The sequence below is a fragment of the Ceratotherium simum genome, chromosome 29 (genome assembly GCF_057802395.1).
Source record: "Ceratotherium simum simum isolate JZ-2026a chromosome 29, ASM5780239v1, whole genome shotgun sequence".
NCBI lineage: Eukaryota > Metazoa > Chordata > Mammalia > Perissodactyla > Rhinocerotidae > Ceratotherium > Ceratotherium simum.
Window position 1 is genome coordinate 1,727,775 of NC_141928.1, and position 26,729 is coordinate 1,754,503.

General features: G+C 52.8%; 1 protein-coding gene across 2 annotated transcripts; it reads right to left on the reverse strand.

Moving 5' to 3' along the window:
- Positions 1-25,445, reverse strand: UBAC1 (UBA domain containing 1). Of its 2 annotated transcripts, XM_004423658.3 has the most exons (10): positions 25,185-25,445; positions 19,674-19,794; positions 18,369-18,442; positions 13,683-13,790; positions 12,425-12,527; positions 11,942-12,050; positions 11,006-11,225; positions 6,581-6,667; positions 5,666-5,804; positions 1-610 (listed from the first exon to the last, which is right to left on the reverse strand). In XM_004423658.3, the coding sequence occupies exons 1-10, from the start codon at positions 25,320-25,322 to the stop codon at positions 495-497; spliced, it is 1,215 nt and encodes a 404-aa protein (XP_004423715.2). In that variant the 5' UTR covers positions 25,323-25,445; the 3' UTR covers positions 1-494. The 2 variants fall into 2 exon arrangements, with proteins under 2 accessions (XP_004423715.2, XP_087274901.1); XM_087418775.1 differs by lacking the exon at positions 5,666-5,804.
- Positions 25,446-26,729: the final 1,284 nt, after the last annotated feature.

Here is a 26,729-nt window from a genome sequence, read left to right on the forward strand (position 1 = left end):
TAGGAAAAGGGGATTTATTGATTAAAGAAAACTCATCTGTGAACTCCTCTACTTAAATTAGTACGTTTGACGTTAACACTTTGAATTGAAACATGCCTTCTTTCAAATAACAACTGGACTCTCCAAGCAATGCCTACAGGTCACTTCAAGGAGCATTTCAAGAGCCCAAAATGAACTGTGGAGGGTGGCGACCCCCCGGTTTGTAAACACTGTCAGAGGCTGGACAGCAGCCTTGCACACTGCTGTCACCGACGTCTTTAAGCAGTAAGATCAAAGCAGGAGAACAGCAGGGTGCCCTGACCCTCAGGGCCGGGCTCTAAGGGCGGGGTCCCCCCGGCCTGGCCCTTCTCCTCTCCCCAGCCCAGCGGAACAAGGGGTCTTCACGCTCTTCCCACGACTTGGCTGAGAAGGAAGAAGAAGAAGCCTCCGCTGGAACCCGCCCCACCCCTCCTGGGACAGGCTGCTGGAGCAGCAGAGCAGGGCGCCAGCAACGCCTACGCGCGATTGAGGGTCTGGAAGATCCTGGAGATCTGCAGCATGACGGGCCCCGTCTCTGGGTCATTCATCCACTGGGTGCTGCTCAGCGGGTTTTCAAGCATGTCTTCAAAAGCTGTGGGGAAAAAGAGCAAAGCTGACTGAGTGGTGGCTCCCATGGCAAACACAAACAGGCACCCTGCAGGGACTTTCCTTTTCAACAGCTTCTTCACAAAAATGGTCACGCAGAAGTCCCTCTACACGGCCACCCAACAATAACGTCTGATCTGCTTATGAAATCAGCAGATCTGAAATCAGAAGGTAGTGTCTTCATTTCTGGCGGGGTGGCATGGCTGTGTGTGCGCACCGATTCTGGAAAGCGATTTGGCAACAGCTATCAGGAATCTTAAAAATAGTCACAGCCTGTGACTCAGTAATTCCACTTCCAATCCTCCCTGACAAAATAATCAGATGCAGAAAAGACTTACATATAAAGACACTGTTGCAAATTTAAGGTCTAATTGGAAAAATCAAAATGTTCAATATTAAGGCAGTGACCTCTAAAAAAACTAGCCCAGGGGGCCGGCCCCGTGGCTTAGCAGTTAAGTGCGTGCGCTCTGCTACTGGCGGCCCGGGTTCAGATCCTGGGCACGCACTGATGCACTGCTTCTCCGGCCACGCTGAGGCAGCGTCCCACATACAGCAACTAGAAGGATATGCAACTATGACATACAGCTATCTACTGGGGCTTTGGGGAAAAAAAAAGGAGAAGGACTGGCAATAGATATTAGCTCAGAGCTGGTCTTCCTTAGCAAAAAAAAAGAGGAGGATTAGCATGGATGTTAGCTCAGGGCTGATCTTTCTCACACATACATAAAAAAAAACTAGCCCATTAAAAATGTAACTGAGCAGTTCTTTAAAATGAAAACTTTGACTTTCTGAACAGTTTTACACAATTGTTTCCCCAGAATACAGAGATACCTCCTAGCAGAAGGCTCTACGATCCAAACGCCGGCTGACTCGATGCAGGGCACACTAACCACCAACCCCAGACACGCGGCCACGAGCACCCCAGGGGGCACGGTTTACACTAGACCTCGTCATGGCAGCACATGCTCAATCATCTCAGTGAAAGTGGCCCCCGTTTCCAGGCTTCACATTCCTTAGGTTCATTACTCAAGGAGTTCACAGCTACTCAGGGACCCATGCTGACGACCTGACAACCCTCCCAGCTCTTAAGCCATCACCACGGTCCTCCCGATTAAAACCCTCTGAAAACTAGATTACAATGTCAGAAAGGGAACCCAGAAAGACAACTGAGCACACAGGACAACGGAAAACAAAGTGCAGCAGCATCACAGACTTAGTGACTGTTCCAGAAGGGCTGTTCCAGAAATGTGCTGGGAGCCCACGTCTGCTTCCTCCAGCAAACAGCAAAATAAGTTCCAGAAGGAGAAAAGAGCTGAATAAAAGATGAGAAGAGCAGTTAAACGTGAAAAATACACAGATGAATATTTATCTAACGAAGGACTTTCTTCTGCATGTCTTAGCTTGTGAATTAAAAAAACGAGCCATACAAATGAAATGGCAAATAAAAAGTTTGCAACACGTGGGGCCGGCCCTGTGGCATACTGGTTAAGTTTGGTGCACTCTGCTTCAGCGGTCCAGGTTCTCAGGTTTGGTTCCTGGGCGCAGACCTACACCACTCTTTGGCCATGCTGTAGCGGTGACTCACATACCAAGTGGAGAAGGACTGGCACGGATGTTGGCTCAGGGAGAATCTTCCTCACCAAAAAAAAATAAATAGGGCCGGCCTGGTGGCTTAGCGGTTAAAGTGCACGCGCTCCGCTACTGGTGGCCTGGGTTCGGATCCGGGCGTGCACCAACTCACCGCTTCTCCGGCCATGCTGAGGCCATGTCCCACATACAGCAACTAGAAGGATGTGCAACTATGACATACAACTATCTACTGGGGCTTTGGGGAAGAAAAAAAGGAGGAGGACTGGCAATAGATGTTAGCTCAGAGCCGGTCTCCCTCAGCAAAAAGAGGAGGATTAGCACGGATGTTAGCTCAGGGCTGATCTTCCTCACAAAATAAATAAATAAATAAATAAATAAAGTTTGCGACATGAGACAAAGGGTAGATACTCTTAACACATAAAGAGCTATTAGCAAACCTCTGAATTAGCACCACCACTGACACACAGACAGACACGCACAGGCAAGAGGACAAGAAGAGATGCAGGTGGCCCGCAGGAGAGTCCTCGACGTCACTGATGACAGGGGACCACGGGCGGAAGTCACCAGGTCTGTGCGTGGAGCAGCTAGGGGAGCGCACAGCAGCCGTTCACTGGGATGGAGGCACCGTCAGCGGTGACACACGAGAGCAGGCCGCCGAGACGCTTCTTGTCAAGAGTCTAACACACCCCGTACTCTTTGGCTTGCTCATTTGACTCCAGCTACTCATCCTTAGGAAATACAAGCTGCACCCAAAGCAGCAGGCACAAAGCTGGTTACCGCAGCAGGAGGTCCAAAAGCAACGAAATGAAAACCAATTCAAGTGACCAGAAACAGGGGAAGAGTGCTGTTAAATAACCTGCAGCCTGTCTATAGAATCAAATATCTGCACCCATGGAAAGCTCTTGTTGTTACAACAGTAAGCACAAGAGAAGACACATCAAGTGTGACGTGAAAAAACTGGACTGCAGTGTGGCTGCATCGCCACACAGACCCTCAGGAGGAAACCCACCAATGGGGGGATCAGAGGTGACTTCTGCTTGCTGCGTCATTCTTTTCTGCATTTTCTAAATTTCCTATGCAAATATTTTACTTCATCTAAAACAGTAAGGGTCATTTAAAACAATCCCATCAGAAATGTCTGAATGCGAGCCGGAGAGACGTGTAACTGCAGAGGCCCCGCAGGGCCCTTGACTCAGCGCACAGGGGTCAGTCTCTGGGGTGATTCTCCACTGCAGGGAGGCCGGGTACCAGGGCCGAGCAGGGCAGGGCCGAGGTCCTGCGGGGCAGAACTCGGGACGGCGACAGCCAGGTGCCCTGGGCCCTGAGTGTGAAGGGCCTGCTGTGCTGCAGGCACTGGTGCCCCTGCCAAGTGCACACCGGGTAGTGGTCACCCTGAGTGGTTGGTTTCAGAAATGCAAGAAGGGCTCAACCTCAGCAAAGGCAAAGCCACAAAATCATCTCCACAGACGAGGAAAAGGCATCCAGTAAAAGTGACCGCCTTTCACAACAAAAAACTCTTAGCATCTAAACTGGAGGAAAAAGGGAACTTTCTTTTTTTGTGTGTGAGGAAGACTGGCCCTGTGTTAACATCTGCCAATCCTCCCCTTTTTGCTGAGGAAGACTGGCCCTGGGCTAACATCCACGCCCATCTTCCTCCACTTTATATGGGACGCCGCCACAGCATGGCTTGACAAGCGGTGCCTCGGTGTGCGCCCGGGATCCGAACCACTGAACCCCGGGCCGCCGCAGTGGAGTGCGCGCACTTAACCGCTTGCGCCACGGGGCCAGCCCCAAAAAAGGGAACTTTCTTAATCTGACCAAATATATCTTCAAAAATTAAAAAAAAAAAAAAAAAGCCTGCAGCAAATCGCAATCTCAATGGTAAAGTATCAAAGAAAACCCTCTGGAAGCGTCTGTGCACGGCCCCGAGGCAGCAAGCATTAGTCTCCTGGGGTCCACAGGGAGCAGGAAAGGGGCTGCACTTTCAGGGTGGAAGGACTGATAAGCACCTGGCACAAAGGACAGAAATAAACTCCCAGTGAGACACGTCATCCAAGCTTAGAATTTGGTACAAAGAGAAAAATTCTCCACCTGACACCACACACCCACTTCCAGACTCAACAAGAAAGGCGAAACTTTAAAATCTCTGGAAAAAATAAAGGTGAATGTCTTTCTGACCTTGGGATTGAGGGTTTTCTTTTAGGGATGCATGTCATAAATGAAAGACACATTCAACCACAGTAAAATACAGGACTTGTGTTCATCAAAGTGAGTCAATAAAGAAGCCAAAAACTGAAAAATGACATTCGTGATACAAACAACTGATAAAGGATCAGCGGGCGGCACATGTCAAGAACCTTCTCAATGAATAAGAAAAAACCAAGCCACTAGAGAAAGAGGTCAGAAGATGAGCAGAGGCCTTTCAGAGCAGAGGCCGAGGGCCTATGAGGGGCCGAAACTTCTGGAAGCAGCTTGGCCTTAAAGATCAGGGAGATGGTGAGCACGCAGAAGCACCTGTGCCTGTGGGGGGCAGTGTCCACCTGACGTGCTGGTGCCGCTGCTCCTGGGGGGAAGGGGCCTGAGCGCTGCTGGGGAACAGGTGCACCCCTGCTGGAAAACAGGCTCAACACGCACACGCCGGGGCCCCTGCACGCCCGGCCCTAAGCACCCGGCCTGGACACACTCCTGCGTGCACCAGGACGGCACGGGCACACCCAGAGCGGCGCAGCACCAAGGAAACAACGCGGCACCGTCAGGCGGCAGAGCAGAGACCAGCCGTGGTGCGGTCACTCAGCAAGGTCCTTACAGTTCTCCATCCACTCACGCGGAGGCAGGAGCCAGTGACAGGGCGTTGGGGGACACGTGCACGTGCGGCACACCCCCAGGGACAGCACAAACATGACAGACACTCGGGTCTGGTCTCTGGAGGGAGGAGCACAGGAGCAGCAGGGAGGGCGCCCAGAGGCTCCCGGGGCCTGGAATGCGCTAGGCTTTTTTTTAATACTGCTTTAAGCTGAATGATAGGGACACGGTTATTAGTTTTATTATTATTCTTTAAAGTTACAAAACATATATACACTTTTGTGTGTCTATTATATTTCACAGTCAAAACAAACACCAAAGAAGTCTCCTACAGCTAGCAAGAGCAAAAATCATCAACCCCTTCTCCTCACACAGTCCTAACCTGCTGGCAGCTGTCCACACTCTGCTGGCCCCGGATAATCCACTCTAACTGGTTTTTCAAAGCTCGTGTGGAGTCACCCGCATAGGAGGCTGTCACACCACAAGCAGAACCTGATCCAGGCTGGCCCGTGACTCAGGCAGGAGCTGCCCCGGAGGAAGCTGACGTGCACAGAGGGAGAGCTACGCGGCACGCCAGCGGCAACGTCACTCAGTGATATCTGGCGTTACGGGCTCGGCCCACCTGAGTAAGTGTAAAGAAGGCACATACCTAGCAACGTTTTAGGGTTGGTCAGGCCCAGCTGCACAACTGGGTTATCCAGGATGGCTTGGAAGAGAGGACTGTTGGGGTCGATGCCCTTGTCCAGCTCCTCGGGGGAGGGCTTCCGGTCTCCCAGCAGCCACTCGCACTGCGAACGCAAGAGCAGCAAGCGGCTGTCAGCTCCTTCCAGACCCGCCGTCCACGTGGGGCACTGAGGCCGAGCGCTCCCGGTCAGCCCCAGGCTGCGCTAACTTAAGGGACCCAACACCTAAACACACCCGCTGGACTTGGGTCTGTGCATGTTAGGACAGGCCGGCAGAGGGTGAGAAGTGCCGGCCTGCTTTCTAGCAGGTCCTGGCACTTCGGTGATTCAGTTTAATGGCAGCGACTTCTCGGCTCACGGAACGGGGGCCCGCAGGACCACCCTGAGTGCTGGCAGAACTAGGGAATGCACACCAGACCGGAGCTCTGCTCCGGGAAGTAACCCCAGGCACGACTGAGCTCCTACCAGCTACCCAGCGAGTCCGGAAAAGCCTGGCGCACGGACGCCCGTGTCTGTCTCGTTCGTGCGAGCCATCGACCCTACCGTCCCCAAGTGGACGGTGCTGTCGGCCCACCAAGCCCCTCCCCAGGCAGCTCTCAGCCTGCAGCTGGCATGTGTTCACAGAACACGAATCAATCTTAGGATTAGCTGAACAAAGTAAACAAATTACACTCACCCACGGAATATGTAGTTTTTCAGAAAGGCAAAACCCAGAATTTTCTCAGTATTTAAAGAATTTTATACCATTTGAACCATCTACCCTACTGCTTCACTTTGAAATGGAAATAACTGGCTGCACGGGGCAGGAAGCAGACACACAGAGGGTTCCCCACACCCGTCCCAGCACCGAGGCGAGAGCCAGGACGGGGACGGATACTCACGGCGGCATTCTGCTGGTTGTTGTTCACTCTGAGGGCGTCGATCACCTCCTTCTCGTCGAATCCCATCTCCATCAGGGAAATGACGGCCTAAAGGAGAAGCCCACAGACCATTTACTGCCGCTCGCTGACAGCACAGCAGCAAATCCAAGGAGCCAGGCCCTCCTGTGGAGTTAAGCCGCGTTTCATCAACAGCATCTTAGCAGAGGGCAACTTAAAATAATACCACAGGATTTTCTATTTCAAGTTCTGCATCCTTACAGCTTTACTGAACACTTCTTGGCTTTTTTTTTTTTTTTTTTTTTTTGCTGAGGAAGAGTCACCCTGAGCTAACATCTGTTGCCAATCTTCCTCTTTTTTGTACACCGGTCGCCACCACAGCATGGCTGCCAACGAGTGGTGTAGGTCCACACATGGGAACAGAACCAGGGCTGCCAAAGCGGAGCTTTGGGCTGGCCCCTCACTTCTTGGTTTTATGGACAACAGAGGGACTAAAGCCAGGGAGGTGGAAGGCCAGCCTGCACTTGGCGAGACCAGGCAGCATCAGGGTTGCAGGCGGCCATGTCCAGGAGCCGCAGACCAGAGCTGAGAGGCTCACTCACCAAGAGACTGGGGTAGGCCAAACTCACTGCAGCTGAACTCTAACCAAAGCGGAGACAAAGATATCACAGTAATTTGTGAACAAAGGGGATTTTTTTAGGGCCAGCCCCAGTCGCCTAGTGGTTAAGTTCGACGTGCTCCACTTCAGTGGCCCAGGTTCGGTTCCCGGGCATGGACCTACACCACTCGTCTATCAGTGGCCATGCTGTGACAGTGGCTCACATACAAAACAGAGGAAGACTGGCAACAGATGTTAGCTCAGGGAAAATCTTCCTCAGCGAAAAAAAAGGGGGGATTTTCTTCAGATTTTATCTTTAAAACAATGAAACTAAAATTAATTTTTTTTAAATTTTATTTATTTATTTTTCCCCCAAAGCCCCAGTAGATAGTTGTATGTCACAGTTGCACATCCTTCCAGTTGCCGCATGTGGGACGCGGCCCCAGCACGGCCAGAGAAGCGGTGCGTCAGTGTGCACCTGGGATCTGAACCCGGGCCGCCAGCAGCAGAGTGCGCGCACTTAACCGCTAAGCCATGGGGCCGGCCCTAAAATTAATTTTAAACATCTTATATTTAATAAAATTTAAGCTAATTCCTGGAGGGAATAATGACCCAATGTTCAATGTTTTTTGGAGGGGATGTGTGTTTTCAGGACAAAGATCATATAACAAGACAATACATCCTTTATTCTTGACTTGTATTGTACAATCTTTAAAAGGGTCAATTTTGCAAAAAAGATGTTTCATCAAATTTTCAAGGGCTGCTCCTAATTCTTTTTTTTATTTTTGCTGAGGAAGATTCGCCCTGAGCTAACATCTGTGCCAATCTTCCTCTATTTTTCTGTATGTGGGACACTGCCATAGCGTGGCTGGTGAGTGAAGTAGGTTTGCACCTGGAATCCAAACCCTTGAACCTGGGCCACCAAAACGGAGCACAAGGAACTTTAACTACTTAGCCACAGGGCTGGGCCCCTCCTCTTAATTCTTTGAAGGTCAAATCACACTCTTTTGAAGTCCCTAATGTCTTCTTTCTTTCCAAGGTCTCCACCATTGTTAACTGATCTAATCCTGCCAGGCCCTTGGGTATCAGTGCTGCACGGCAACTGGCACAGTTCCCCAAGCACCCTCTGATTTCACGAGACACCGCACCTCTGCGGGATGTCCACTTTCAAAGTGCCATCAGCCTGGACTGGACTGTCAGATGTTTCAAAGAGAACCCAAGAGAAAGGAAGGCAGCTGGGGTGGTAATCAGGAAAGATGCTTAACTGGAGCCCAACTGTCCAGTGCATTACAGGTCAGTACTGTCTACCTACACCCTATTCCATCCGTGTTCCCAGGCCACGGCCTAACTTGGGGACCCACCAGTGAATGCTGGGAGAACCACCCACCGTGCAATAGTTTGATCCCAGAGCCATATAAAACCGCCCAGAATCTACTGCTAAGTTCAAGGTTAGGATGGCCTTTTCTGTTATTTTCAATAAAAACTCTCTTCTCTCCTCATTTCTATCTTGGCTGAGGAAATGATACCCCAGTTCTTCCAAGCGGTGATGCCTGGGGACACTCCCCCTGCCCTTCTTCCCAGCCTCCGAGGAAAGACCTTCTCACAGGCAGCTCTACAAGAGGTCGGCCTCTGCTGGTTCTGCACACTGCACATTCCTCATCCCTCCACAGATGGGAAGGGAGGGAGGGAGAGGCGAGGGGAGAGGGGGCAGCAAAAAGTCCGTTTGAGTCTCAAGTCCAAGCCTTGCTCTCCAAACCAGTCTTCCCAGGAACTAAGCTAACATTTCAGTCCTCATGGGACTATTCTCCTCACTGGCACAGGATCAAAAGGGAGGAGGGCTGATGCCCTGGCCCCAGAGCCTCGACAACCTTTTTATTTGTTTATTTATTTATTTATTTATTTATTTGTAAGGAAGATCAGCCCTGAGCTAACATCCATGGTAATCCTCCTCTTTTTGCTGAGGAAGACCGGCTCTGAGCTAACATCTATTGCCAATCCTCCTCCTTTTTTTTTTCCCCCCAAAGCCCCAGTAGATAGTTGTATGTCATAGTTGCACGTCTTTATAGTTGCTGTATGGGGGACACGGCCTCAGCATGGCCGGAGAAGCAGTGCGTCAGTGCACACCCGGGATCCGAACCCGGGCCGCCAGTAGTGGAGCGCGCGCACTTAACCACTAAGCCACGGGGCTGGCCCCTCGACAACCTTTTATAACCACTGTTATAAGAGAAGACATCTATGGGACATTCCTGCCACAAAGAGCTAAAAGGGCAATAGACACAAATCTTGGGAAATCAAGGACATTAAGACTGTTACCAATGGCATCTGAACAGAAAGGGTTCAGAGGCAACAAAAACCATGAACTAACCAGTGGCAGACGGGACCACACAGGACCCCATAATGGAGCACGGGCCTGATGGGACCACTCACGACCCCATAAGGGAGCAGGGGCCTGACGGGACCACTCAGGACCCCATAAGGGAGCAGGGGTCTGATGGCAGAGCACAGGGGACCCACCCAGAGTTCCAGTACCACACATGGATTTGGCTCCCTGGGAGACTAAGATAATGAGACACACTTCCTTCTAAACCCAGAAACACTGGACTAAAATAAAACAAATATTTTTAAATGCATAGCTGAACCCTGAAGAAAGTTACATCCCCAAGTGACAAAACAAGGCGGCATAGCAAACCAGCCCAATAAGAGGGTGTGCCCTGGGAGGGGCGGGAGGCATTATCAGGGCCTGGGGGATGGGGACTAATGTCCACACACTGACAGGACGTGGACCTTGGGTCCGTACAAGGTGGGGAGCTGGAGCTTAAAGCCAGGACCCTGAAAAGGTCTGCACTCCCAGAGAGAAGAGGAGCTGGGAAAAAGCACTGCCTCTGCACAGCGGAGATCAAACCCGGAGCCACAGGGCTACACTACGTGCGTGGCCAGGAGCCCTGCCTAGATGGGTAATATGAAGACCGGCCCCTGGCTGGAGGTCCCGCTCAACCCCGCAGAAGAAAGCTCAGAATCACCGCAGGTGGGCATCCCACAACCCAGCTACACAAGGTCCCCAGAGAACACAAGGCACAGGTGAGCCCACGATGGAACGCCACACCTGAGAAAACCGTGCCACAAGCTGAAGGGGGACACGGAAAATCCGAGCCCTAACGCCTGAGCTAACAGATCTATTATCTGAAAGAAAACGTAGCACACTTAAAATGATGAAAAACGTCCAAGAAGAAATTAAAACCCTAATAAAAGAACAGAGCATTGAAGAAAGAATAGGGAGATGCAAAAGCATGAAAAACGAGCTGACAGAGGAGAGGTAGCCATACGAGTGCACACTACTGTCAGCTGGCCAAGCACAGGGAGACTCCCCACACCTCAGTCCTGAAATCCCACAGACGCCACGGCTACAGGACGGTCAGCAGCCTGACTGCCCCCGCCGATTCCCAAGGCAATCCCACACAGCTTCCCAAGGCAATCCCACACAGCGCATGGCCCTCTAGGCTCTGGGCAGCGCCCCACCCAAGCCCACGGCTCGAGGACAGTCATATACCAACAGGAACCTAATGTGAGTTTTCCAGGAGACAATAGGCATGTCAACTCACCATTCATGGGAAACACAGCCGCCTGGATTCAAGTGAGGATAACTTACGACTGAACTTGGGAACCCAAGTCTGCCCCCAGGCCTGTCTATATACTCCCCCCAGCTTTCCTCTCTCCAGGCAGGGCCGGCTCAGTTCATGGCAGCGGTGGGGCTCTAGCTCCCTCGTACAGTGTGGCCTCAAGAGGAGAAAGGGCAACCCCACCCACCTGGACCCAGGTCCAATAACACATACCCGAGCGTCAGCCCGAAACTCTCTTTTCCTCCGGATCCTCTTGAAGATCTCCGTTAGCTCATCTCTGGGCTCCTCGTCTCCCGAGCTAGTCCCGGCAGCAGCCTCGGAGGCGGCCTCGGCCCCCGCCACTCCTGGCGAGGCTTGGCCTGGAAGAGGTGTGTCTATGGTTGGGTCCTCCGCATGCTCAATTAACCACTCCATGGCTTGAGGTACTGACATGCTGAAAGGTAACGAGAGACTCTTTCCAACCCTCCCAGGCCAATTAATGAGGGCCTTTACTCCCTGTACACCCAGGGCAAGTCTCTCCGATTCTAATGACTTCTCTAGCATTAGCTGGTGACCCCTCGTCATGACAGTCTTAATACGGGTGGGTCTGAAGCTCTGGCTCTTGCCCCAAACTACCCCAACACCGTGACCAGAACACAGAAACTCACTGGCTAAGCAAAGGGACCCAAACCCATGAGGTACACACGAGAGCTCAGGTCCAAAGCAAAAAAGAACAGAGCCCACTAACTATCCTTTGGTTTGCAGATCATTTATTTTAGATCTGAACGCAGAGGCAAGTGTTAAAACAAGAATCTGCAGAAGACCACTGAAGGCGACACTGCATGCACCCTGGGGTCATCAGTGTCCCTGCTACGAAGAGCCTTCAATCTCAGTTCCCGTAAAACAACAGGCCAGTGAGGGTTTGTTTACAGAACAATCACTACGTGTCAGTTCCCAGGAAGACTGAATCGATTTCAAACTGTCTTGAAATATTTTGAGATGCCCAATCAAGTTATTTCCAGGACATGCGCTTAAGGTACCTCTTTAAAAACTTACACATGTTAGAAACGATTCAATCAAGAGTTTGGGGTGGAAAGATGTCCTCCACGGGGAGCCCCATAAGACCCAGCCCCACAGCGTCTGCGCAAGGGAAGGCAGCCCTGGACGTACTGGTTCAGCCGAAGGGCCTTCACGGCTCTGTTCTCGGGAAAGCCCATCTCGGTGAGTTGCCGCAGAGCCGCTTCATCCACTTGCTCATCCTCGTCTTCATCCAGCATGGCTGCAGGTGAGAGATGGCGGCCTGTGAGGGCTCCAGGCAGGGCCCAGCCCATGGGAGGGGTGCTTCCCTGGGCCCCCCTGGAGCTCAAGCGCCTCATCTGAGCACCAAACACTTGTGACAATTCTCTTAAACCTCAGAAAACCTGAGCTACAACCGTCAGCTCTCACACATATGAACAAGGAATAAGGGTATAAGCAGTTCACCGACCCCATGCCAACTGAAAGCAGAAATACAACGAATTCTGAACTTCTCCAGGCTCCCGCTGAGGGCCATGGGGGCAGTGAGCTGCAGGAGGGAGCTGACGCCTTCTCTGAGGCAGAGTGACCAGCGGGGCTGAATGCAGGTCGTGCAATCTACCTGGGGCTCACTCGTACCATTTGCCTTCTTAAACAATTCGACAGCGTCAGGGTTCAGCGCCAGCAACTTTTGTGCCACCTCAATGAGAGACACCAAGATTTTCCGGAGTTCTGTCTGGAACTGCAGTAACACACAAAAAAAGGGATCTCATTTCTCCCAGTGCCCAACAAATCCCCTTGGATCTGTAACTACACTCCCCTGTCCTAAAACTCCAGATCTGTGAGTCAAAACCACACTGCTTTTCATTCAATAACGTCAAGATCAGCTGAGGAAGAAGAGGGGTGAGATGAGAAGAGAAACATTGCATCTCAGGAGAGCCTGGGCAGAGGGGGGAAGGAGAGAGGCTCTCATTGGCACAGGTGCACTGTGCACACGGCCTCACGGCTAGTGACACAGAGAGCAAAACATCTGGGGACATCACTCAGCCCTTCAGCCAATGAGGAAAGTGTCCAGCCCACTAGTTACTAAGTAAGCTAAGAGCCCTTCCTTGGCCTCGCTGAAGAAAAAGCAGACTAATTTGGTGGGCTCCCCAGACATGGGTCTCAAACTCCCACCTGGCTGAAAGAGTGGCAGGAACCTCATCTGCTGCTGCCAGTTCACCTCAACAGAAAGGAGAGGCTGCTGGGAAGGCGTCAGACACCCCCACAGACTGGCACCCAGTACCAGGGACGAGACTGGGGGTCAGCTGTCCCCTCCCGCCCACAACAAGCCTCAGACCTCCTGTGAGAGGCACCACAGCAGGGCAAACACTACACAGGCCGGGAGAGACAGGCGTGCCAGAGTTCTACGACCTGGTCAATACGGAACTCTCTGGAAGAGACCCTGAGAGTGGCCTGTCGCTAAAATAAGCCAGGGCTGGGGCAGTGCTGTCCAATTAGATGGGCATCAAGCAAGCAGAGGCTGCCCTTCTCTCCCAGCCTGTGCAGCACGGGCACCGAGTCCTGGGCTGGCTCACCAGGGCATGGAAACACTCTGCTCTTTTACCTTTGAACTCCCCAATCCAAAGTCACTAAGAGTCTACATTTCTAGCTAAACGTTTTTGCCAAACTCAGGGCCAAGCTCTAACATTTTACCAATAGCATCTACCTGTCAGTCCTGCCTTCAGATGTCTTTTTAAACTTTTTATTTCAAAATAATGTTGGTTTGTGGGAAAGCTGCACATAGGACCCAGGGGCCTGCACCCCTCTCTCAGCTCCCCAGGTGCTCTTCAGGAACTTCTCAGGGCCCAATGCAGCCTCGACGACCATGCCCACGGCCCTGCAGCCGAGCACTCACGTCTCTCATGTTGGTCTGGACCACGGCCCGGTCCATATTGTAGGAGGGCAGGTTGGCGGTTGCTCGGAATATAGCATCTCTGTCTGGGGCTTTCTGGTCTTGCTTCTTCTGCACAGGAAAGTAATGAGAAAGTCAGAAATGAATACAAGAGCAATAAAAGGCAGGATTATGTACGATGAGTAAACAGAACTCTATCCAGGGAAAGAATCCATTTCCTCCAGGCACTGGAGCGGGACACTTCTCGACGAGCTGCGAGGGTTCTGTACACGTCCTCCCTCAGGGACGGAAGACTGGATGTGATGCTCAGGACACACTCTCTGCCTGCCGTAAGTAGAGCATGGCAGTGCACAACAGGAGAACCCAGATATCAAATGGGACTGCTGCTGGGCGGGGCGAGGCTGACCTCAGGGGAACCACACGGGCCGCCTGCTAAGCCCAGCTGGAAACACGCACTCACCTTTTGCTCCTTCTGGAACCTGCCCGACACGACAGTAAAGGAAAAAAGTTGGTAGAACTTCCAAGAACAAGAAGGATGGCGGAGGAAACAAAACCGGGAAAGACAGCAACACACTCTTAGAGACAGAAAACAGACAGGGGTCAGCAGAGCCACGAGTGCGAAGGCCAGGAGCGTGCAGAGCAGACACCTGAGCAGAAGCCGGGCCAGGCCACTCTGCAGCCCCTGGGAGGGGAGGCGTCAGCGGCACCGGGTCGGGAGTAAGTTGTAGGCACCAACAGTGGGGCTCCACCACCCTGCTCAGCCAGCAACCACATGGAGAAAGCAAAATCGAGAAGCCACAAGCCAGGGACCCAGGCTCAGCAAAGGGAAAGAGGACCATCCTAACCCTCAACAACGAGACCCAGCCAAGGGGCGGGAGGGGTCCTACAATGAAGCCACCAGTGGGCACAAACCCCCGGGCACAGAGCATGGCCAGTGAGCGTCCTGGTGCCTCTGACAGGGACGGACAGGCAAGAAGCACCAGGAATGTGAGGAAAGCCTCCCCCAGAGACCAAAATAAAACCGGGAGAAATAAAGAAGCAAGAGGGAAAGAGACAAGGCAGGGAGAGAAGAGCACTTAAAAACCAGAACACACAGTTACACAACACTCAGAGACAGACAACAGGATGCTACAGAAGACCATCTGAGAACAAGGATCCAATTGGGAAACTTAAAAATATTACAGCTAGATGAAAAAGGCCATAGAATGGCCAGAAGACAAAGTCAAGGGAATCTCTCAGAAAGCAGGTCCTTGTCCGACGAACGGGAGTGCCAGATAGAGAAAAGAGAAAACGAGGGGAGGAAATCATCCAAGAACAATCCAGAAAAACTTCCAGAACTAAAATCCATGACTCTCCAGATTGGCACTGTGAAGGGAAGACCGGCACCAAGGCAAACCACCGAATTCCGAACTCTAAAGGGCGTCAAGGGACCCTGAACGATCCCAGGTGGAGGGAAGAGGAAACGGACCACAGACAGGGAAACGGGAACGAGCCAACCTTGGAAAAACCCTGGAGATGGGGACAATGCCTTCATCCTGCACGGCACACAGCTGGCACTCACTCCCAGCCACTGAATGCTGCAAAGTGGGGCCTCCAGATTCACGTCCCCTCCCAGGTGCTGGAGGAAGTCAGGCTCCCCAAACCAAGGGGACAAGTCAAGAGCAAGACACTCCATTCTGCAGGAGGCAGAAGGCAGAGGTGCCCCGAGATCCTGCCCGCAGCAGTCATCCTGCACAATCCCTGGGCCATGAGCAGGATGGACTCCACTGTGGGGTGAGGGCCTGGTCACATGGCACAGCCGACTTTAAGAAAAGGACATGACTCTTGGTAGGCCTGACCCAATCAGGCCAGCCCTTGAAAAGGATGGGCCTCTTTCTGGCTAGACACTCAAAGCAAGAGGGACTCAACACAGGAGAAACTGTTGCTGGCGCTGCAGATGTGGTGGCCCCCAGGAGCAGCCAGCAAGAAAACAGGCCCCCACCCTTCAACTGCAGGAATGGGGTTCTGGACCCTGAGAGAGCCCGAAGCAGATCCCTCCCCAGAGCCTCCAGAAAGGAACGCAGACCTTGATTCCAAATCCAAGACCCTGGGCGCAGGACCCAGCTGAGCCCACCCACACTGCGGCTACAGACCTGCGGGCCTAGTGCTGTTTACAGCCGGTGAGTCTGTGGCAACAGGAAACGCACACAGACTGAGAAGCTTTAGAATGTTCTGCCATGGGAGATGGGCGGGGACGCCCAGGCTGCGCAACAGGCCTGAAGGCAACGGATGCAGAAGGACATGCCCTGAGGAGCTGGAGGGATGTCTCCAGGAAAGTGGGAACTGGCAGATGCCTCTTACACGTGACCCCGCTTTCAGAGGGGTTTATCAGTTCTGGTGAAGAAATCGAAAAAATCAGCAATAAGCCAATCAAAAACAAACAAAACGATGAGGTAATTACTGACTCCAGGAAAAACAAAAGTTGTGGGCCAGCCCCGTGGCTTAGTGGTTGGGTGCGTGCGCTCCGCTGCTGGCGGCCCGGGTTCAGATCCTGGGCGTGCACCGATGCACCGCTTCTCCGGCCATGCTGAGGCCACGTCCCACATACAGCAACTAGAAGGATGTGCAGCTATAACATACAACTACATACTGTGGCTTTGGGGGCGGGAATAAATAAAATTAAAAAAAAAAAAAGTACAATGGTTAAAAAAATGGAAAAAATTAAAAACAAAAACAAAAACAAAAAAAAACAAAGTTGTATAAAACAAGGATAGATAATCTTAGTACACTCTGCTCACAGCCAAAAGCAACACATATGTGATACTACTAACGGAAACTCTGAACTCTTCTTCAGCCAACATCACAATCTAACAGTCATAGGAGGAGAGAGGGAGGGAAGGCTGGGGGGAGCGGCTATACACAGATCATTAACAAGCTAGAAGAGTCTGAAATGGATACTCCAAGAAATAACAATATGCATGTTGTTTAGAAATCAGAAAGAATTACCGAAGAAACAGGTAAAAGAGTTACGCAAGGCTGCCTTTATGGTGTACTACTCAGGCAGGATAGGAGGCTGATTTTTTGTGTGTGTGTGTGTGAGGAAGACCAGCCCTGAGCTAACGTCCACGCCAATCCTCCTCTTTTTTTTTTTTTTTTTTTTGCTGAGGAAGACTGGCCCTGAGCTAACATCTATTGCCAATCCTCCTCTTTTCCCCTTTTTTCTCCCCAAAGCCCCAGTAGATAGTTGTATGTCATAGTTACACATCCTTCTAGTTGCTGCACGTGGGACGCCGCCTCAGCATCGCCTGACAAGCAGCGCGTCGGTGTGCGTCCGGGATCCGAACCCGGGCCGCCAGCAGCGGAGCACGTGCACCCAACCGCTAAGCCACGGGGCCGGCCCCAGGAGGCTGATTTTTATTAAAAGATTTGTAGTAGTATTTGGCTTTTAAAATACATGTGTTACTTTCACTTAAAAAGTAATAATATTTCACAAAAACAGGCATTAACATCTTACAATGTTTCATTTTGCACATACGTGCAGACAAAAGGTGAGCAGCGGAGCCAGCCAGGCCCACATGGCACCCTGCGAGGCACCCTGCAAGTTTCAGGAGCCGTGGTGGTGGAGGGAACCCGCATTTATATAACTGTAACTTGAGAGCTGTGACCCACCCGCCCGTCCGCAGTTCTCAGAAGTGGCCTGACTTGGGCACAGGCGGAGGGAGGCACGCCCAGGTCTGGCTGCTAGAGATTGGGTGAGCGGCGCGCCTGTGTGTGTGCCCGCGCTGTGGCCAGGTGCAGCTGCAGATAAGATGGCAACGAAGCCTAAAGGCACTCCTCCCTCACCACTTGTCCAAGAAGATACCCTAAAATAGCTCGTTCTGCCATCAGGCCCATGGCCCAGGCCCAGGATTTGGCCTGCTTTCTCTCGGGCAGATACTCTCCCTAGCATTTCAAAGCATGGGCAGGAAACTCTACCCTCTTGACATAAGTAGAGAAAAAACTGTGACATTAATGTGGCTGCCCCTTTATGACAGCAGCACTGCTCTGCACCTGGGTGCAAGCCTGGGACCTAGTGTAAGGGCAGATAGAGGCCACTTACAGACAACCCTCCACGGTGAGGTGAGCTTTCTGAAGACCCGCTTCCGGGCAGCCACTACACAAACAACGAACTGCACGGTTTCCCTAAGGCACCTGCGTCAGCGGGAAGACGCAGACAAACGCAAACTCTGGGGGACACCCAACTCTGTCCGAAAGAGCCAGACAGGACAGGCAGCCAGGCTCCCTGGGAATCAGTGAAGCCGACACTCCAGGCGAGGGGCGCACTGTGCCGTCACCCCTCTGCACTCATATTCCTGGTCTTGTGGGGTGGTCTTTAGCGACCTCTGACCTCATTCTGTCAGGACTTGCTTGAGGAGAGGAGGGACGGCAGCTCAGGAGTTAAGCCCCACCTTGAGATGGTGCTGCACTTGCCTCTCCAGCCCGAAAGGCTCGGGGCCAGGTTTCCCTGTGTGCCGGACGCATGACCAGCAGCCAGGAAAGGCGGGGGTGAACGGTCTTAGCCACGACAGAACACCCCTAGACACCTCGTCTCCTGTAACTATGGGACCGTGCTGGGTCTGCGAACCAGCAGACAGATGCTTCTTTTTAACAGTCTTAAATATGGGAGACTTTTACTAACAAAGATCTCCAATGCCAAACTTTGAAACCTACCTTTTCTTCTGCTGAGACATCAGCCATCTTAGGAAGTGGAGAGGGAGCACGTTTTTTTATCAACAACAAGACATCTAGAAAAAAAAAAGTATGTCTATCAAGCTGGTTACCATTTCACATCCATAAAATGGCATAAAAGGAGCTACATGACCAAAGGGCAGCGAGGCAGGGGTGCCCTCGGGTGCCTCCTACCCTAGCCGCCCCCTTCTCTCAGTCCTCATGCCTGTATGCCCCTGCTCACACCCAGGCTCCCGGGCTTGCAAGGACCCGGCTGTGGGTCACCAGAGGTGACTGGTGGCCCAGGAGGCACACACAGCCCAGCCCTGACAACTGTGCAAGTGTTCTCATTTCAACGTTTTCACTTCTGAAAGTCTGTGAGGTCAGAGAGTTCGGTCTTCACCGGCAGAGCTGAAGCTCTGGGGTGTGGTCATACCACCGTCCACAGTGCCGGTCAGCTCCCACCTTGTCCTGGGCTCCACCCTCACACTCGACGGAGGTCTGTACACACTACTTCCAATATTTTTGAAGTATTGTTTAAGGGAATCCCAGAATTAAAATCATCCTTTGAATGACATATAGAAAACTCAGGTTTTCTCCCCAAGCGCCTCCAGACACAAAACTCTGAGGGACTAAACGGATGTGCGGATTCTATGAACGCCTTCTAGCACACCCAGGACCCCCACCACAACTAAACTTCCCAGCCCAACACAAAACCTGCAGCAGCTCGGAGACCTTGGTTGTGCTCTGAAACAAAACTAAAAATCTAGTTCACATTTGGTTTCTCAGATGGATGCTATTTGTTCAACTTCGGTTTCTGCTGTTTTCCACAAATATTCCATAATGCACACTTTGCTTTTTTTTTTTTTTTTGTGAGGAAGATCAGCCCTGAGCTAACATCCATGCCAATCCTCCTCTTTTTGCTAAGAAAGACCGGCTCTGAGCTAACATCTATTGCCAATCCTCCTCCTTTTTTTTTTCCCCAAAGCCCCAAGATAGCTGTATGTCATAGTTGCAGATCCTTCTAGTTGCTGTATGTGGGACGCGGCCTCAGCATGGCCGGAGAAGCGGTGCGTCGGTGCCCGCCCGGGATCCGAACCCGGCCGCCAGTAGCGGAGCATGCGCACTTAACCACTAAGCCACGGGGCCGGCCCACACTTTGCTTTAATAAAGGAAAACAAAACCATGTCAGCTGACCCACTTTTTCTGCTCAGATCCAGCCCAGAACACAGACGTCCACGATGAGGCACCTCCGCCTCTGGGGTCCCTGCCCTGCACTGCCCCCACCGCTGCCCGGAGGCCCCTTACCTTTGTCTTGGATGCACTCCTCCAAGATGGTCTTGGTGTCACTCAGCACCCTCTCGGATGCAGCATGGATTAATTTGTGATGCGTCACACTCTTGGGGTCTTCTAAGCTCCCGTGAGTACACTAGAGGAAAAACCATTTATTTCAAGACAAGAAATAAACGAATGGTAATACTAATAATACAAAACCTGACACCCCCAGCCCACCAGGAATTTACTGGTTTTTCTTAGTAGCTAAGAAATTAAGGCATAGATGAAATCAAAGAATTCCTATCAATGGCAGAAGCCAAATGAAATGTCACAACACGAATCCCGGAGGGGAGCAACTGTCCCCCAACCCACTAAGCACTCCTGAAACAGGGTCATGGCTCTGACATAAAACACCCTGCTGAAGTCAGTAACAACCTGAATGGCTTCCTTAGTCTGGAAAGGTCTGGCGAGTAATTTTTTTTTTTTTTAATAATTTTATTTATTTATTTATTTTTCCCCCAAAGCCCCAGTAGATAGTTGTATGTCATAGCTGCACATCCTTCTAGTTGCTGTATGTGGGACGCGGCCTCAGCACGGCCGGAGAAGCAGTGCGTTGGTGCGCACCCGGGATCCGAACCCGGGCCGTCAGCAGCGGAGCACGTGCACCTAACCGCTAAGCCACGGGCCGGTCCTGGCGAGTAATTTAAAAATGAAAAGAGCAGGCCCGCTGTTTCCTAAAAATCCAAAGATCTAGGTGTGATCTGCGCATTTGTTTTTCTTTTTTCCACAGACACACGAAAGGAAGCCAAGAGACAGCAAAGAGAGAAGGCTCGGCCACAGAGACCGACAGGGACCTGGTCCTTTAAACGCCCACGAAGCCCCGAGAAGACATGACTGGCCTCAGCTCGGCCCCCAGCCCACCAAGCGACAGCCACAGAGACCCCAAAGCCAGCTCCAGACGCCCCAGGCGGGGCCCCTCCTGGGAGCTCAAGGGCGACCGAATGGCACACAGTTTTGTCTCACTGACCCAGGCCCTGGAAACCCGAGACCATAGCGGGGGGGGCACTGCGTCTTCAGCCACGCATGTAAGGCACGCGAGGCAGCGAGGAGGGACAGGACTGAACCAGCAGTGCGCCCCCCATGCACACTCCTCAAGGCTGCTCTCCCCCACCCGAGGGGCACCCACCTCAACAGCTACTGACGTCCCCCTCTAGAAGGGAGCCCGAGCCCCCGTCACCGGATGACGGGGTGCTGCCTTCCTTTGCTTGGACGTGGCTTTCTGATCGCCAAGCAGCTTACCATTTTGTGAAGAGCCAGCAAACACTGATGCCTGGGTGGGGAGATTCAGGGGGCACACTGTGCCTGCGCGTTCATGGGCCGAGCATGCTCACCTGCCCTCACCAACTGCACAACCTCACCCTTCAGTCCGCTTCGGCACCCGTGTCCTATACAACCCCACGCACACGTCACACCAGACAACAGCGCCCACCTAATCAACTGCGGCCCCTCCCCCGGAGCCAGAACCTGGGGTGAGGGGAGTGGGGTGTCACCTGAACACCTTGGACAGGATCCACAGACGCTTCAACTCAGAAGGGAGAGGTAACTGTCTCCTTGCTCCCGTTCACTTCCAAGGCTAGACGTGGAATTAACTGAGGGTCAGGGAAGCAGCAGCAGAGCAGACGGCTCACTGGCTGCTCTCTGAACACCTGTGCCCTGGCTCAGCCCGTGGGTGGGAACACCGTCCAGGCTGGAGGGAGCCGTGGCGGCATTCGGGATGTGCCCACCTCAAGGGTCCAGTGCCAGCGTCCTCATGGCCTTCCTCCCTCTCCAGCAGCTCGGCAGGCCCCAGTGGAAGCTTCCTCACCACCTCCCTCTGCCATGGAGGCTCCAAGACACCCAGCACGCACACTGCTTACCAGAAGAAAAAAATCTAAGCACCTGCTTCACCTCGCAACACCTGCATTTTAAGAGTAAGTAGGGGCCGGCCCCGTGGCTTAGCGGTTAAGTGCGTGCTCCACTACTGGCGGCCTGGGTTCAGATCCCAGGCGCGCACCAAAGCACCGCTTCTCTGGCCATGCTGAGGCCACGTCCCACATACAGCAACTAGAAGGATGTGCAGCTATGACATACAACTATCTACTGGGGCTTTGGGGAGAAAAAGGGAAAAAAAAGGAGGAAGACTGGCAATAGATGTTAGCTCAGGGCTGGTCTTCCTCAGCAAAAAAGAGGAGGATTGGCATGGGTGTTAGCTCAGGGCTGATCTTCCTCACAAAAAAATAAAAATTAAAAAAATAAAATAGGGCCGGCCCCGTGACTTAGCAGTTAAGTGCTCGCACTCCACTGCTGGTGGCCTGGGTTCGGATCCTGGGTGCGCACCGACGCACCGCTTCTCCGGCCATGCTGAGGGTGCGTCCCACATACAACAACTAGAAGGATGTACAGCTATGACATACAACTATCTACTGGGGCTTTGGGGAAAAAAATAAATAAATAAATAGATAAAATTATAAAAAAAATAAATAAATAAAATAAAATAAAATAAAAAAGAGTAAGTAGAATTTGCAGAGGAGGCCAGCCCTGTGGCCTAGTGGGTAAGTTCGGCATGCTCCACTTCAGTGGCCTGGGTTCAGTTCCCGGGTGCAGACCTACACCACTCAGCAGCCATGCTGTGGCAGCAGCTCATATACAAAACAAGAAGATTGGCAGAGATGTTAGCTCAGAGTGATTCTTCCTCAGCAAAAAAAAAAAGGGTAACTAGAATTTTTGGTGATCTAACACTAAAAACAGGAAAAAAGGATCATGAAGGCTTTGGGGGCCGTCAGCCATGCCCACAAACCTGGCAAGGCTGGGGGGGCAAAGGTGGAATTCAGCCAATATAAGATTCACTTTTACCATTTAGGACAGAGCAGAGAACACTCCCCCATTTGCCTTGAATTCAACACTGGCTCTGCTCCCAGAAATACTGGGAGTGCTTCTTCTAATTCTAAAATTTGCAGGCTAGTTGATTTGACAAGCTCAGAATATAGTCTATGAAACACGATTTTCCAAAACAATCCTCATACGGTTCCTGAAAACACCGAACTCATCGCAGCGCATCAAGAGCATGCCAGGAGCAAGACAAAAGCATGAGTCACCCCTACTAGGCGCAAGGGCTTCACGTGTCTCTCTGTACTCAGCAGAAGCGTCTGAGCACGCTAGGGTGTGGCAGCAACAAGCCCGACAAGGCCCGCTGCAGGAGCAGGGAGCCTCTGACAGCGACTGCGCCTGCTTCTTCCCCAGAGGAGTGCAGAAGTGGCTCCTCTTACACCAGGTGGAAGCTGTCATTTGAAGATTCGCCTTTACGTGATCTAAGAATGTTAAGTCACACCAGCAGGTATCATGTTCCCTACTGGCAATTTCATGAACACTTACCATACACAAAACACCCCACCACGTCACAGATGTAACTTTCTTAAACTCATTAATCTCCTCTTACACAGATGGTTCACTCTGCCCGTTCCCCACTCCCCGACTGTGGGGCAAGAAGCCCACATTGTCCCCTCAAGGTAGAGGGGAAAGAGGAAGGAAAAAAACGACACCAGCTTAGCACACACCAGGGGGACCTGGGGAGGAGGAGCAGGAGCTGACATCTGCCTGCCCCCTGCCTGCAGCAGGGCCTGGTTTCCAGGGGGACATTCGAGCACACAACTCGAGAATTCTCTTTCCTAACTAATGCAGTCTGACGGCTCAAGAGGCAGCGCTCTGCCTACAGAACGGGATGGGCCTGGAGGTGAGAATACTTTCTGATGGCTCTCAAGTCCTGTAATTCATGTTGTCTCTTTGGGTGTGAAACTCCCCTGCTGATTGGATCCTCCACACCTGGAGGGACTGCAGAGTGGAATGAAATCTCAATTTAAAGTAGGATAATGCCCAGAAAAAATCCCAAACAATACATCTCAATACCGACTGGAATAATAAATATCGGGAACATAATAATCAGCATCATATCAAAATAGGCTGCCTAATGAACCCCAAGTACTCCTGAAATTCATTAGCAAGCATCTGTGGATCAATCAAACAGTTCTCATTTCCTGTTTCTCTTCATAAAATAATATTATGGCAGTTACGTAAATCCGTACCATTAGTGAGTTAATCAAAATGCCACACCAATTTACCCACTGACTTCTCCCTGCCTGCCTCAGCAGGTGACAGGCCACGTCCACGCAGTTCTGGATCAGCAATCTGCTTCCATTTGTTCAGTTAACCCACACGTGAGTTCTGGCGCTGGATGTGTGGATACAAACTCAGCCCTCGGGGAGCTCCCGTCCTGGGTGGGGGAGGACACAGCATCTCAGGGAGGCTTTTAAAAAACATACAAGCCCAGACAAGCAGCAGTGCCCGGCTCTCAGTCTAGATGTCCACGGAGCCCCTGCCTCCTACCTCAGCGCTGTACTGAGGGTTATCTAGACAGCGAAACCACACCGACCAGGTCAGAAGAAAAACAAAAGGCTGCCAAAACATACCTGCCCCTCCAGTGAGTGAGCCCAGAGCCCCCTCCTCCTCGATGTGTATCACTGAGGCCAAGACAGCACCATTATTCACATCCAGCTCTCACAACCAGAACGCTCTCTGGCCTGCCCCAGACAGTTACAGAACTCCCCAGAACCACACTCACGGGAGTGACTCAAAAATATTTGTAGGTAGTTACTATAACTGGAAGTTTATCCTCCGAGACGACACTTAGCTTTATTTTAACAAAACATCTTATCACAAGTACAGATATCCAACTTATCACAATAAATATATAACTTATTGGACTGAAAGACCGCAGCCTCCTGTAACCCAAATTCTACATCACACCAAGTATAGAGTTTCCTTAGGCAGCCAGAGTCAGACACACAGAAGCCTTAGCCCGCCTTACAGAGTCGAGAAGTTTACAGAGAGGAAACCAAGAACTAGTTCCAAAAATCAACGACCTAAGAAACTAACTCGATGAGGAGTATTTCACGTGAATAAACTTTAAACGGCGGCTCTCTCAGGAGGAGCCCCTCTCCCGGACCTCCCCCCCGAATCAACCTCCAGGCCACGGGAAGCAGGGGCGCGGGGACACTGTGTTAGGGGATTCCAGCTCGGAGGCGGGGGGCCAGAGCCCGTCCTGGTGCTCACGCCGGCCAACTGGAGACAGCTCGGAAGCCGGCTCCGCAGGGAAGGGAAGGGATCTCCCTCCTCGGGCATTCACCCCCAGCTCTGGGGGCCTGCTGAAAAACCCAGACCCTCACCCCGACAGCCGGTACGCACAAGCGCGGGTGCAGGAGGAAGCCCGGCTCCCGGCGGCGGCCTCGCCTCCCGGAGCCTCAGTTTCCCGATCCGCCCTCCCCCGCGGGCGGCTGTGGAAGGTGAAGGAGAGGATGGAGTGCAGAGTACTCGGCCGGGTCGGGCGCGGGAAGCAGCGTCCAGGAGCGCCGGGTGCGGAGGGGGGGAGGAGGCAGAGGCGCTGCCCGGCCCCGGCGCGGGGACGGAGGGACGGAGGGGCCGACGGAGGGGCCGGGGCGCGGCCGGCCTTACGTGCTTGAGGCAGCGCTCCTTGAGCTGCTCCACCGTGCTGTCCTCGGTCGCCTCCTCCAGCCACTCGGCGCCGTCGGACGCGCAGATGTGCAGCCGCAGCACCTTGCCCGTGAAGATCTTCTCCTCCTGCACGAACATCGCGCCGCCGCCGCCGCCGCCGCCGCCGCCGCCGCCGCCGCCCGGGTCTGCGCCCGCCGCCCGGGCCCTGAAGGTCACCGGGGCAGGCGGGCGGGGCGGGGCGGGCCAGGCCGCCCGCGCGCTCCCTCGCTGGCCGCCGCCGCCCCGCCCCGGCCCCGTTGGCCGGCCGCCCGTGACTCGCCGCGGCCTGAGCGGTCGCCTCGCTCCGCCGCCGAGCCGCCGGGGGCGCGCTGTCGCCCCCGCGCCGGAAGTGCGTCACAGGGCGCGCCCGGGGCATGCCGGGAGATGTGGTTCCTCCGCGGCCGCCTGGCTCCCGTCGCGGCGCAGAAAGTGTGTCACAGGGCGCGCACGGAGCGTGCCAGGAGATGTGGTTCCTCCGTGGGCGCCTCGCTCCCGCGCCTCGCTGGATGTGCGTCGCGGGGTGCGCCCGGAGCATGCCGGGAGGTGTAGTTCTCTGGCCGCTTCCTTCCTCTCGCACCTGCCGCGCTTGGCAGCTGGGGGCCGCTAGCCGCGTGGAACCGTTGAGCTGCTAGTCGTTTGCGGATGAGCGCTAAGTGTAAAATACACACCAGATCTCCCAGGATTAGGAGGAAAAAAGAATGTAAAATGCCTTAATAATGTTTTTATATTGATTACATGTTGAAATAATAGTGTGGATATATTGTAAATGTGTATGTATTTGGGCGTATTAAGTAAAATATAATGAAATTGATTTCACCTGTTGGTTTTTACTTTTTAAGGAGGCGGCCGCTGGAAATTTTAAACTGTATATGTGGCTGCTATTGTGTTTCCCTTGTGCTACGCTGCTCTGGAGCACTTTCTCAAAGTGCGGTCCCCACACAGCGGCAGCGGGACCTGGGACCTTGTTGGAAGCGCGGGTTCTCCCCCGCACCCCGAGCCTCGCGTGTCAGAGACGCCGGGGTGGGCCCAGCTCTCAGGCTGCAGAACCGCTGATGGACAGTTAGGGGGCTGGTGGGCACCTGGAGGGAAGGAGGCTGCCCTGTGGGCCGCAGTGCACCCATCTCCTGCGGGGCGGTGACTACGAATGCTGCAGTTGGGGCCGAGACCAGGTCACTGACCGCACCCATGCATTTCATTCATTCCAAAAACCTGTACTGAGCAGAGGTGATTACAACACAGTTCTTGTTCTCAGAGGCTGGCAGTTACATGGGGAGGTGGTCCCAGCTTCTCTTGCCCTCAGGCATTCACTCTCCACGTCATTTTGTACACGCGTCCTCGCTTGCCCCCGGTGATCCGTCCGATCACGTCCGAATTCAGTTTGTCCAGTCTAGCGTTTACTAATTGCCTCCATGAGCCAGACCCTCTGCTACTCACTGAAACGAGTGACGATTAAGGCCGGAGACCAGGATGCAGTCCTGAGAATGGGCGTTCTTATGCAGGAGATAG